This window comes from Apus apus, chromosome 15 (genome assembly GCF_020740795.1).
Source record: "Apus apus isolate bApuApu2 chromosome 15, bApuApu2.pri.cur, whole genome shotgun sequence".
NCBI lineage: Eukaryota > Metazoa > Chordata > Aves > Apodiformes > Apodidae > Apus > Apus apus.
The window spans coordinates 14,631,307-14,641,319 of NC_067296.1; the positions used below are offsets into that span (position 1 = coordinate 14,631,307).

General features: G+C 59.1%; 1 protein-coding gene across 1 annotated transcript; it reads right to left on the reverse strand.

Annotated features, from left to right (window-relative positions):
- Positions 1-2,134: 2,134 nt before the first annotated feature.
- On the reverse strand, positions 2,135-8,714 carry PSMF1 (proteasome inhibitor subunit 1). The gene is made up of 7 exons (XM_051633281.1): positions 8,490-8,714; positions 7,634-7,786; positions 7,152-7,234; positions 6,435-6,614; positions 5,519-5,572; positions 3,400-3,558; positions 2,135-3,284 (listed from the first exon to the last, which is right to left on the reverse strand). The coding sequence occupies exons 1-7, from the start codon at positions 8,616-8,618 to the stop codon at positions 3,233-3,235; spliced, it is 810 nt and encodes a 269-aa protein (XP_051489241.1). The 5' UTR covers positions 8,619-8,714; the 3' UTR covers positions 2,135-3,232.
- Positions 8,715-10,013: the final 1,299 nt, after the last annotated feature.

Consider the following 10,013-nt stretch of genomic DNA (forward strand, 5'->3'; position numbering starts at 1 on the left):
ATCGAGATCCAGGGGCTTCACCCACTCATTGGAAATTAGGTGTTGGTGGGTGGATTGGAGGCAGCTTTGATACCCCACAAAAAGTCCCCCCATCCCTTGCAGGTGCAGAGAAACAAGCCCAATGGGGAGTGTTTTACCTGATGTTCCAGCTCTGGATCCTCTCTGGTTTCCACAGGAGAAGACAGAGGCATGGGGAGGAGTGGGCGAGGAAGGGGCACCAAGGGCTTTGGAGGTGTCACCCCTTGTGCCAGGGGTGAGCAAAAAGGGAAGAGCCCAGGGCGCCTTTCCCAGTCCCGTGTAACGGGGGCGGCTTTGTTGTCTCGTCTGTTCACCCCTCGCACCGTGCATGGGACACCGGGATCCCAGGGACGCAGCCTCTCTGCGGGGTAATTAGCAGTGCCGGGGGCTCTGCCGTTGGGACCACACGGGGCAGGTGCCGCCGGGCTGGGCGGGCTGGCAGATGGCCTGAAGGACTCTCGGGGGATCTCAAGCCATTACCGATAATCCAAGGTCTTTCTTCAACCGTGAGGTGGCAGCGCCGCGCCGGTGCGGCGGGAGGAGGGAGGGCTGTGCCTGTGCCAAGACCGCACACGCCGGCCCAGCCGCTCCTCACGGCCTCCCCATAAAATTAACTCGAGGTGTGTTGCTCGCTGTGCTCCCTTGCATGTTAATGCTTTCCATCACTTAGGCTGGCAGCAGCCACGCTGGAGACGGGGACACACGGCAGGAGGCCTGGACTGTCCCTCCTGCTGGTGGGAGACCCGGGATGGGCCTGAAGCAGGGATGGCTGCCCCCAGCCCTGCTCAGGGAACAGGGTCTGTGCCCCGCTGCCAGCCCTGCAGATGAAGGGAGGAACTCGCTGGGGAAGCCACCTCTGCCGTGCTCTGGGCAGCTCAGTGGTGGCCCGGCAGTGTAACCAGAGCCAGCTGCAGGGACAGTCTCCTGTCCCCACCATCCTGTGACCTGCAGAGGAGGATCCTCACCTCCTGTCACCCATCCTCTCCAGAGAGCAGCATGCACAGCCCCGGAGGTTCAGGCATGGGCCGGCAGCAGGCACAGCTCGATGTCGGGCACTTGCCCCCTTTGCAGCCCTTCTCCTGTCCCACCTGCTCCCCCAGCTGCACATCATCACCAACCCGCCGGGGCTGAGCTTTGCAGACAAAGGCTTGTTTATCAGGACCCGCGCAGCCTCTCCCGGCGCTGGCTCGCTTTAATTGGCCTCATCAAAGCCGGCTGTGCCTCTCCCTCCCCAAAGGTTGCAGAACATGATTAATTCAGGCACAGAAAGCAGCCGCAGAGAGGGGGCCCCCTGATAGGGCTAAAGCCGTTTCCTCTCCCCAAATACCCCTTCTCTCAACCCCACGCAGCAAGGCCGGGAGCTCATTTCTCCTGGGGCAGAGCTGTGGATGGGCTCAGGCTGCCCCAGGAAAACGGAGGGGATTAGCAGGAGTGATGGCTGCACCAAGCCCCGGGTCTCTCTCTCCACCCTATCCATGCTGCAAAGGCAGTCGGTGTCTGCTCTGGTCACAGGCATCACCCATGGCTCATCTATGGGGTTCCAGGTAGGACTGTCCACCAAAAACAAGGGATGTGCAACAGGGACAACACATCTCAAAATGGGCTCAAAACCAGCTCCTGCAAACACAAGGGGCCATGCATGAGCCCTGGGGAAATACAGGGGATGCTCCAGCTTCCCCCAGTACCAAATTCCAAGTGTTGGTGCTCCCTGCTCCCACCCACATAGGCCAGGGTTGCATGTGCCATAACTCTGCTTTATTAGGTGCCTTTGTAGGCAAAAGGTTTTTAAAAGGAAAAAGGCTTTGGGGGAAACAGATAAACGAGGGGATCATTTCCCCCCTTTCTGATCCTGCCAGCACGGCTGTGTGCAGCACACCACCGGCATTCCATGCCCTGGAGAGCCAATTACCAGGAGGAGTGCAGCCAGTGCCAAGGCTGGGCTGCTCTCCACTTAATTTTTTTTAATAACAGTCACATCATCTTGGAAAAGCACTGCTGCTCAGGGGAAGGTACAAAGAGGTTTCCCAGTGGGAATTCTCTGCCTCAAGGAGGGCAGGGGTGGCCGGGGCAGAGCTTTGGGGCTTCCTTTCTCATGGTGGGGAGACCAGCACAGCACTGTTGTCACGTTTTTATTTCAAGCTCATTAACATCCTTCCAAGTAACCAAACCATGGGAAGAAAAAAAAAATAATGCGAACCCCTGGCAGAAAAGATGAGCTGCAGCCCCAAAACTGACCTAGGGGAGCTGCAGGGAAGGGTGGTTTCCAGAAAGCTCAGGAACCTGAGCTACCCAGATCTCACCCATCCTCCCCAAGCTGTTGGCAGAGTTCAGCCAGGCAGAGCTGCACCAACCTTGTGCAACAGGAATGATGGCAGGGAAACGTGTTCCATAAACCCTTTCCGGAAAGCAAATCCCACAGCCAAGCAAGCCCCCTGTGAGCATTCCCAGGAAGGCCCCAGCTCAGTACCAGGCTCAGCTCTGCTGTGCCTGGGGAGAGCCAATGCTGGGTCCAACAGGTTGTGCAGGCACTGAGCACCCTCCTGCCCAGCCCCTTGTGGTGCCCAGTGGGCAGCTCTGGACACACTGCGCGTGGGGCTTGGCATGCATCCTGGGCATGGAAAACATCAGCTGCAGGGGAGAGAGGGGGCAGGAATTCAGTAGCTGTCTCTTTGTTAAAGGCTTTGCTGCTGGTGCTCTTTAAAGCCAGTGAGCACAGCCATGGGGAAGTTGGTCTCAGCCCTGCTAGGGGTCTGCCCACGGAGACCCCATGGGCTATGCTTCCAGCCTTTCATACTGCTCAACCCTTCACTTGGATGAAGAGTAAGAGAGAAACCATTTCTGAGAAAACATCATCTTCTCCATGCCACCCCAAAGAAGCAGAGGAGGAACCCTAGAGCATGTGGGCCATGCTCGGAGCTCCAGGACAAACCCCCCACTGCCACCTCGTGTGGGGCAGGACCACTTCAGCTGGGTGCAAATAGCCTGGCACCCTAAGAGGAGCATGGAAAGAAATGGACCTACTGCTTCCTCTTCTGTTCTGCACACAGGGAATCCTTTATAGCTGGTCAGACACAGGAAGGTGGCCCCAAGTGGGGAGAACCAAATGCTGCTGGAAATATCAAAGTCCACCAAATGGGAAGCAAAGATGAGGAAGTGCTCCTGCTTCCCAGGAGAAGGCTCTGGCCACAGCCATGAGAAGCCATGAGGTGATTCCTCACATGAACATGTCGTCATAGCCTGGAGGGGGAAGGTGGTCAGGATCTGGCCTGGAAAGAAATTCAGAGCAGAAGGTCAGTCCTGCAGCAACAGGGACAAGCCAGGAGATCCAAGGGCAGCCCAGAGAAAGCAGGTCAGGGATACTGGGCACGGCTGAATACCCACCCAGATCTACTAGGTCCTATCGGGCCAAAGGGGTCAAATCTGGCGCCTGGTGGAACTGCTCCCGGAGGAAGCCGGCCTGGAATGCCCGACGATGGGTCAATGCCGGGCTGTGGGAAGCCAGACCGGAGAGGATCCACGATCATTCCCCCACTCTGACCTCTGGGGAGAAGAAAGGCAGAGAATGAGATCAGACTGACACCGGTGAGGGAGCAGCAAAGCACATCCCTGTGCTGCAGGAACGCCGAGCACAGGAACATGGGGTTAAGCCAACACGCAGCACGTGGGAAGGGAAGCACCCCAAAGCTATCACAGCGTGGGCCAGGGCAAGCCAGAAAGGTGAGCCCATGGCAGCAAGATGGAGAGCCCTTGATGTGTGTACATGTGTGTGTGTGAGTGCTGGGGTACGGCAGATCCTTCTCCCCTGGAGGCTGCTGTCTGCCACAGCAGGGAACCCTGGGGTTACTACAGCCCTGCCAACCTGCCCACCCTGTGCCACAAAGTCCAGGGCAGGATGTGCCTCACGGCTCATGGTCATGCCAAGGTGGGAGGCCTATGGCTGCAGTGTGCCCACCTAAGCCAGGGCACCAGCAAACACCCAGGACCAAGGCACCACAGTGTCAGCCTACCCCAAAGCCTCGCTGGAGACATGCACAGGGAAGCAACAGCCCTTGCCCGCCTTCCTCAGAGACAAAGCCAAAACAGACTTGGAGCAGCAGAGAGGCAGCTTCCCTCTTCCCCTGGTTCCTGCAAGGAGCCATTTAGGACATGAGTGATGCCTGGTGAGTCCTGCTGGGCTGCTGACTGTCCCCTGGGGAAGCACTGGAGCTTCTGGTCCTTGCTGCTAGCTCGTACTCCCATCCCTGCTCCCCGGGGACAGCAGCACGTCCTGCCCTGCACTGTCGCAAGAGCTGGCCGGCCCGGTGGGGACTCCCACCAGCCTTTCCAAAGAGCTGCCTGGAAGTCATTTGCTGACCACGGCGGCTCCTCAGAGCTGCCCCACGCTGCGAGAGCTATTCCTCATGGTCGGCTTTGTGCAAACTCAGCTGGAGCCTTTGGACACCACTGCCATCATACAAGTCATTAACAACGGCGCTAATGAGTTCCATTACGCCAGGCCGGCTGCCCAAAGCGCCCCGGGACAGCCAGGCCCCACGAGCACAGGCCTGGGAGTCTGGGTCTCCAGCCACAGCACTGGCAGGTGTGAGCACACAAATCTGCTTCCATTTACCATCTTTTTTGGTCATTTACAAGAGAAACTTCTGATGAAGGGCTGGAGGCAGGGGGAGAAACAGGGTCTCCACCACAGCCAAACCCGCTCTCCTTGTGCTATCAGATTTCCTTCCAGCCACCCAGGCTCCAGGCCTCTCCTTCCAGCCGGGCAGGACATTTTTAGTTGGCCCTTTTCTAGCCAAACCCATAGAGAACCAAGTCTTGCAAGAGGGGAAAAAATGCGATCCCCACAGGAGAGTGGTTCCAAAGAAGACTCCCCTGGGCCACAGGATGCTCTGCAATGGCTCCAAGAGCTGTTTTTTGTCTGACTATGTGCTTTTAACTGGGATGGAAGATGACAGGTTCTCCTTGCCCAACCAAACCAAAGACTGAGAGATGTATCTGTGAAGATGAGTCCTGCAGATAGCCCTGCTTCTACCCAGGCTTTCCCTCGAGTGCCTCAGACAGCTGGGAGGCTCACAACCAGGACTTGAGAATCTGTGGACTCGGCTTTAAGCCTCCCCTTCCCCAGACTGCTGGGCTGTAGACACAGCAGCTGGTAACATTTTAAATTAGAGGCTTACATTCACTTAACGACGTATTCAGCTTTGATTTACTGAAGGAATTACTGCATGTTAAATGAAAACAAGCTGATTATTAAACAGACACAGATTGTAACCTATCATCTATGCAAGGGACGGGATCTTATTACAATATTAGAACCATACTGAGATTTAGCAACTGTCAGTTGGTCCCTTGCAGTTTGCACTGTTCTGTCGCTGTCTGCACTTAGGGACACTCTGCTGGACTCCAGCTGTTCCAGAGGTCACCAGCCACCTCCACACTCCAAGGGCAGAGCAGGGAATGCTCTCCAGGCACAAAAAGCATCACCTCTCCAAGACATACTCACCCAAAAGGGTCCAGGTCTTCCCCACCAACGGCAAAGGGGCTCAAGGGGGAAGGCCTGAAAGGCAGAACACAGTGAGACAAAGGGAAAAGCAGCTACCTGGAGTGGGCAGGAGCCAGCAAGCAGGCAGGGCAGTGCAGGCAGCCTGGCTGCTGGGGCTGTGCTCAGGGGTGCTCTCCCATGGAAAGTGCTGCAGCACCCAAAAGGCCCTGGGACCTGTGGGACCCTGCATGAGGAGCCACCCCATGCCCAGGACACAGCATTCCCTGCTCCAGGGCACAGCTGGGTGTGGACACCGGTGTGCGTGGCAGGCTTGTGGGAAGCTTGCTGAGATGAAGGGGGCCCTGCTGTTCCCACTGCTCCAGGCTGGAGCTGTCTGTGGATGCTGGGAGTTTCCATGCCAGTGGCTCCCTGAGTGCTGTTGGGCTGGGCCAGGCTCTCCAGCGTGTCCCAGCTGGAGACACAATGACAGTCCTGCTTCCAGAGGTGCAGGGACAGCGGGGTGGTGAGCCTGCAGCCAGCTCACACATCTCCTTGCCAATAAAATGTGCCAGTAACGTGGTTCCAGCACCATGCCCAGCTCCACCCTGTCTGCCCAGGCCTCCCCGAGGAGCATCTCCCACCCTCAGCACCAGCAGACAGCAGCAGGGTTAGAGAAGCCAGAGGTGACACGCAAGGCAGAAGCCACAGCCAGTTCCCAAGGGATGACAGAGCCTCTGCAGTGTCTCTGACTTCCAGCCAAAGGGGAAAACAGCTTGTGGGGGGAAAGGGGGGAGCCCACCTGCCACGCACGAGGAATAGGAGGGCAAAAGGGGACAGGGATGGATGGTGCACTGTCCTGGGAGGGCAGCACCATCAGCCACAGCAGGCAGGAGGCTCCTAAGGGAGGACAGTCTGCAGGGACCTGCTCCTCACTCACCGGGATGGGGCTCTTGTGCCTGCTGGCTGCCGGGGATGGACCCTGAGGGGGTCGTGATCCCGAAGCAAATCAGGATCCTTCTTCTCAGGCTCATTTTTGGGCTTTTCTGCAGGGGCGCCGAGGGGAGCGATGATGCCTGAAGCGATCCTTGTCCTCAGATCCTCGGTGTTCTTGTACACCCTGCAGGGAGGAGAGGTGAGTTGGTGGGCTGGGTAGGCCACAGCACCCAGGGGGAAGGTGCTGGGAGAGGCTGTGAGGGGTGGTGAGGGGACAGAGGCTTTGTGCCAAAGCATCCCTGGCACAAAATGTGTCCCCAGCTGGCAGCACAGAGGGGACAGGAAGGGACAAAGCAGACAGTGGCACAGAAGCCCTGATCCTCTTTGAGAGGGCAGAGGTGCCACTCAGCCCAGGGGACACCCTTGTGCTGTGGCCGTGACCCCACCAGTTCTGCAGCAGAGGAAACCACAGCAGGTAGCACTGGCCTTTAGCAAGGGCTCCAACCCAGGGTCCCACCATCCCCAAAATCCCTCCTGCCTGCCAGCAGTGCAGCAGGAGCAGAGGAGGGAGCTCTGGCTGCATTTCAGGGCTGGCTGGGATGCCCCCAGGGTTTGTACTGGGCAGAGAGTCCTCCAGGCTCCTCCTAATCTTGTCTCTGCCTCCCTCCCCATACCAGTGGGACATTTTCTCCTGCAGAAAATTCCAGAGAACTGAGATTACTTGTGGAAATCGTCCAGGTGCTCTGGGTTGATGTAGTCAGCCACTGCCAAGGTCACATCTGCCACCTTCTGAGAACTGCGATCCTGGCAAAAGACAGGTAGAACACAGAGTCAGCAGCCCACCAGAGCTGGGAGTGAGGGAAGGAGCAGGTACAACCACAGCCAGGAGCTTGGGACACAAGGAATGGCCTTGTCTGCTTCCTGAGGAGCAAACAAACTCTAGTGTACAGTGAGGCTCTCCCTGCTTGCTGCCCCAGTCAGGGCAGCAAAGGGTGAAAACAAAAACATCTTGGGCAGGTACTTGTGGGGAACAGGAGAAAAACTCTGCAGGAAAATCCTGAGCCAGGCAGGGGACCCAAAAGGGCAACTCCTGGGCAGAATGCACCAGACAAACCACATTGCTGCCCCGATGCAGCTGGTGCCTGACCAGCAGCCGCTGCACCTGAAGGACCCCAAAACCCACAGGGACCACTAGGTGCTCACCATGACATTGAGGATCATGCTGTCTTCCACCATGATGGCCTTCAGCAGCAGCTCATGGGCATCGTCCGTGGACTTGTAGCGCAGTGTGTACACCTCCTTGTTGGTTTCCCAGCCAGCAGGCAGCAGCTCTGACTTCCTTTCATCAGGACCTGGCTGCAACAGGACAGACATGCTGCTGAGACGCTGCCCAGGAGGGACACAACCACCCTTTGCTGAGCAAAAGGAAGCAACAAAGACCCAGCCTGTGGGATGATGCTCTTCCCTGCCTGGCACCTCTCTGTTCCCCAGTGAGCTGTCTGGGGAATGCTGTCATCCTGTTTGTCCCACCTCCACACTGTCCCCTCTGCAGGTACTGAGAGATTTTCTCTGCCAAGACAGTGTCCTGCACCCCCACCATGACTCCCCAGCACCCCAGCAGCCTCTCAACCCACCAGACCCCTCTGCCTTTTCACTGGCTGCAGCACCGCACCATCCCGTTGTTACCACACCAGGGCACCCAGCACTGGGACCTTCCTGCCACCACATTTCCCCCCAGCGCTGAACCGAACATATGTAGAGAGTTCCCCCTGCCCTAGCACCGAGATCCGCTCAGCACCGCAGTGTCCCCTTCCTGGGATCGCACCGACTCCTCCAGCACCAGGACCCCTGCAGCGGCTCCCCCCAGCACCACTGAGGCCTCAGGCCCCCCCCCCGGCACGCGTGCTCTCGACATCCGTGGCTCCCCACCCCTCCGGCAGCGGACGCTGGGCTCGGCCGCGCGGCGCCGGCGAGCGGCGCTAGGAAAGGCCGGGGCTTGGCCGCGGCCTACGCGGCCTCCAGGGCGGCGCAGCCCGGCGGGTCCCGCCGCGGCCCGTACCTGGTCGCCAGCGCCGAGGCAGCGGTAGCCATGCCGGACCAGCTCCCAGTGGATGCCGCAGACGAGCGCGTCCTGCGGGCGGGACACGGCCGCCCGCGCCCAGGCGTAGAGCGGCTCCAGCCCCGCCATGGCCGCGTCGCCTCGCACGGAGCAGGCGCGGCCGGGCCCGCGGGGGCAGCGCCCGGGAGAGGCCCCGAGCGCCGGGCCGGGGCGCGGAGCGGAGGGCCGGGCGGGCCGGGCGGGCCGGGCGGGGCCGGCCCTCACTAGAGGGCCCCCGTTCCCTGCGCGGGGCCGGGAGCGCCGCGTCCCGCACCGGAGGGACTGGGGCACCCGGCGGCCACGGGCAGGGTTGCTTCATTCCTTCCACAGCTCCTTTCCCTGGGCCACGGTGTTTGTAACACCTGAATTCTGATAAAATCGCCGCTGAAAAGTACGCGGGGGCTTGTTTTCCTGCCCCTGAGGCAGGGCCGGTGTCCTCGGTGACGGGAGGCAGGGGATGAGGCAGCCCCACGCCATCATCTGCTGCTTTCCCAATCCAAGCTCCAGCTCCTTGGGGACACTCATCTTGACTTCATTATGCGTCAATTAATTAACTTGCACTGTTCGCTCTTTCCATTTCCCTCTCAAGAAGTCACTGAGGCTGAACAACCGACCGCAGCCCGGCAGGCCTGCCCGCCCCGCAGCCCCCGTGGCTCAGCGCTGCCAAGTCATGCAAGGAACCGCTGCAGCTCCTGCCATTCCCCTCGCCAGCCCCGGCTTCACGGAAGATGACCACAGCTTGAAAGCTGAGTGAGCTGCACCAGCCGTGCCGGACTTGGCAAGAAAGCTGCCACTGATTTTCCACGGGGCTGGGATTCCGTGAGGGAGGCGTCGGATGGGGATGCGATGAGAACAGCAGGAAATGCCTCAGCCAGAGCTTTTCCAGTGCTGGGCTTGTGAGTCACAGCAGCAGGCAGCGTTTCCGCCCCGCGGCTCGTTCCCGCGGTTGCTGCCTTTGACAACATCCACATTTCACTTTCCCGGCACTGCCTGTCCCTGGGTGGGCGAGAGGGTACCGGTACTTTTGTTCCAATGTCCCCTCAGGAGGAAGAATTTGAAATCTTGAGTCTCCCTCCAGAAGCCTGATCCCAAGTCCCGCATCCCAGCACTTCTACCCGGCTTCCCTCGCCTGCCTGCAGAGCCAGTGCAGGTGCAGGAGCACGTGGGTGTTTGGGATCAGTGACCACGGGAGCCAGTGGGGTGAGAGGTGAGAGGAACCACGCACGAGCTATGCCGAGTGCTCACCAAGCTTTGATCTGTCCATCCAGTTTCTGCCATCACTCCCCCACCATCTGCTGTGCACCCATCCAGGCTTGTCCTTCTGTGGCCTCACCTCCATGTCCATCTTTCATATATTTTTCCTTCCCCATGTCATGTCGGACCACACACAAGGGGGGGACTTCTGGTGCTGAGACCTCCTTGACTCAAGCAGCCCCTCAGTGGGCATGGCATGGAGTAAAATGGGATGCCTCCAAGTGTAGCCTC

Coding starts and splice junctions, on each gene's coding strand:
- PSMF1 (XM_051633281.1), bottom strand. CDS start 8,618: ATGGCGGGGCTGGAGCCGCTCTACGCCTGGGCGCGGGCGGCCGTGTCC. Junction 7,787..8,489: donor GCCTCGGCGCTGGCGACCAG/GTACGGGCCGCG, acceptor GTCCTGTTGCAG/CCAGGTCCTGATGAAAGGAA. Junction 6,615..7,151: donor CACCTGGACGATTTCCACAA/GTAATCTCAGTT, acceptor TCCTCCCTGCAG/GGTGTACAAGAACACCGAGG.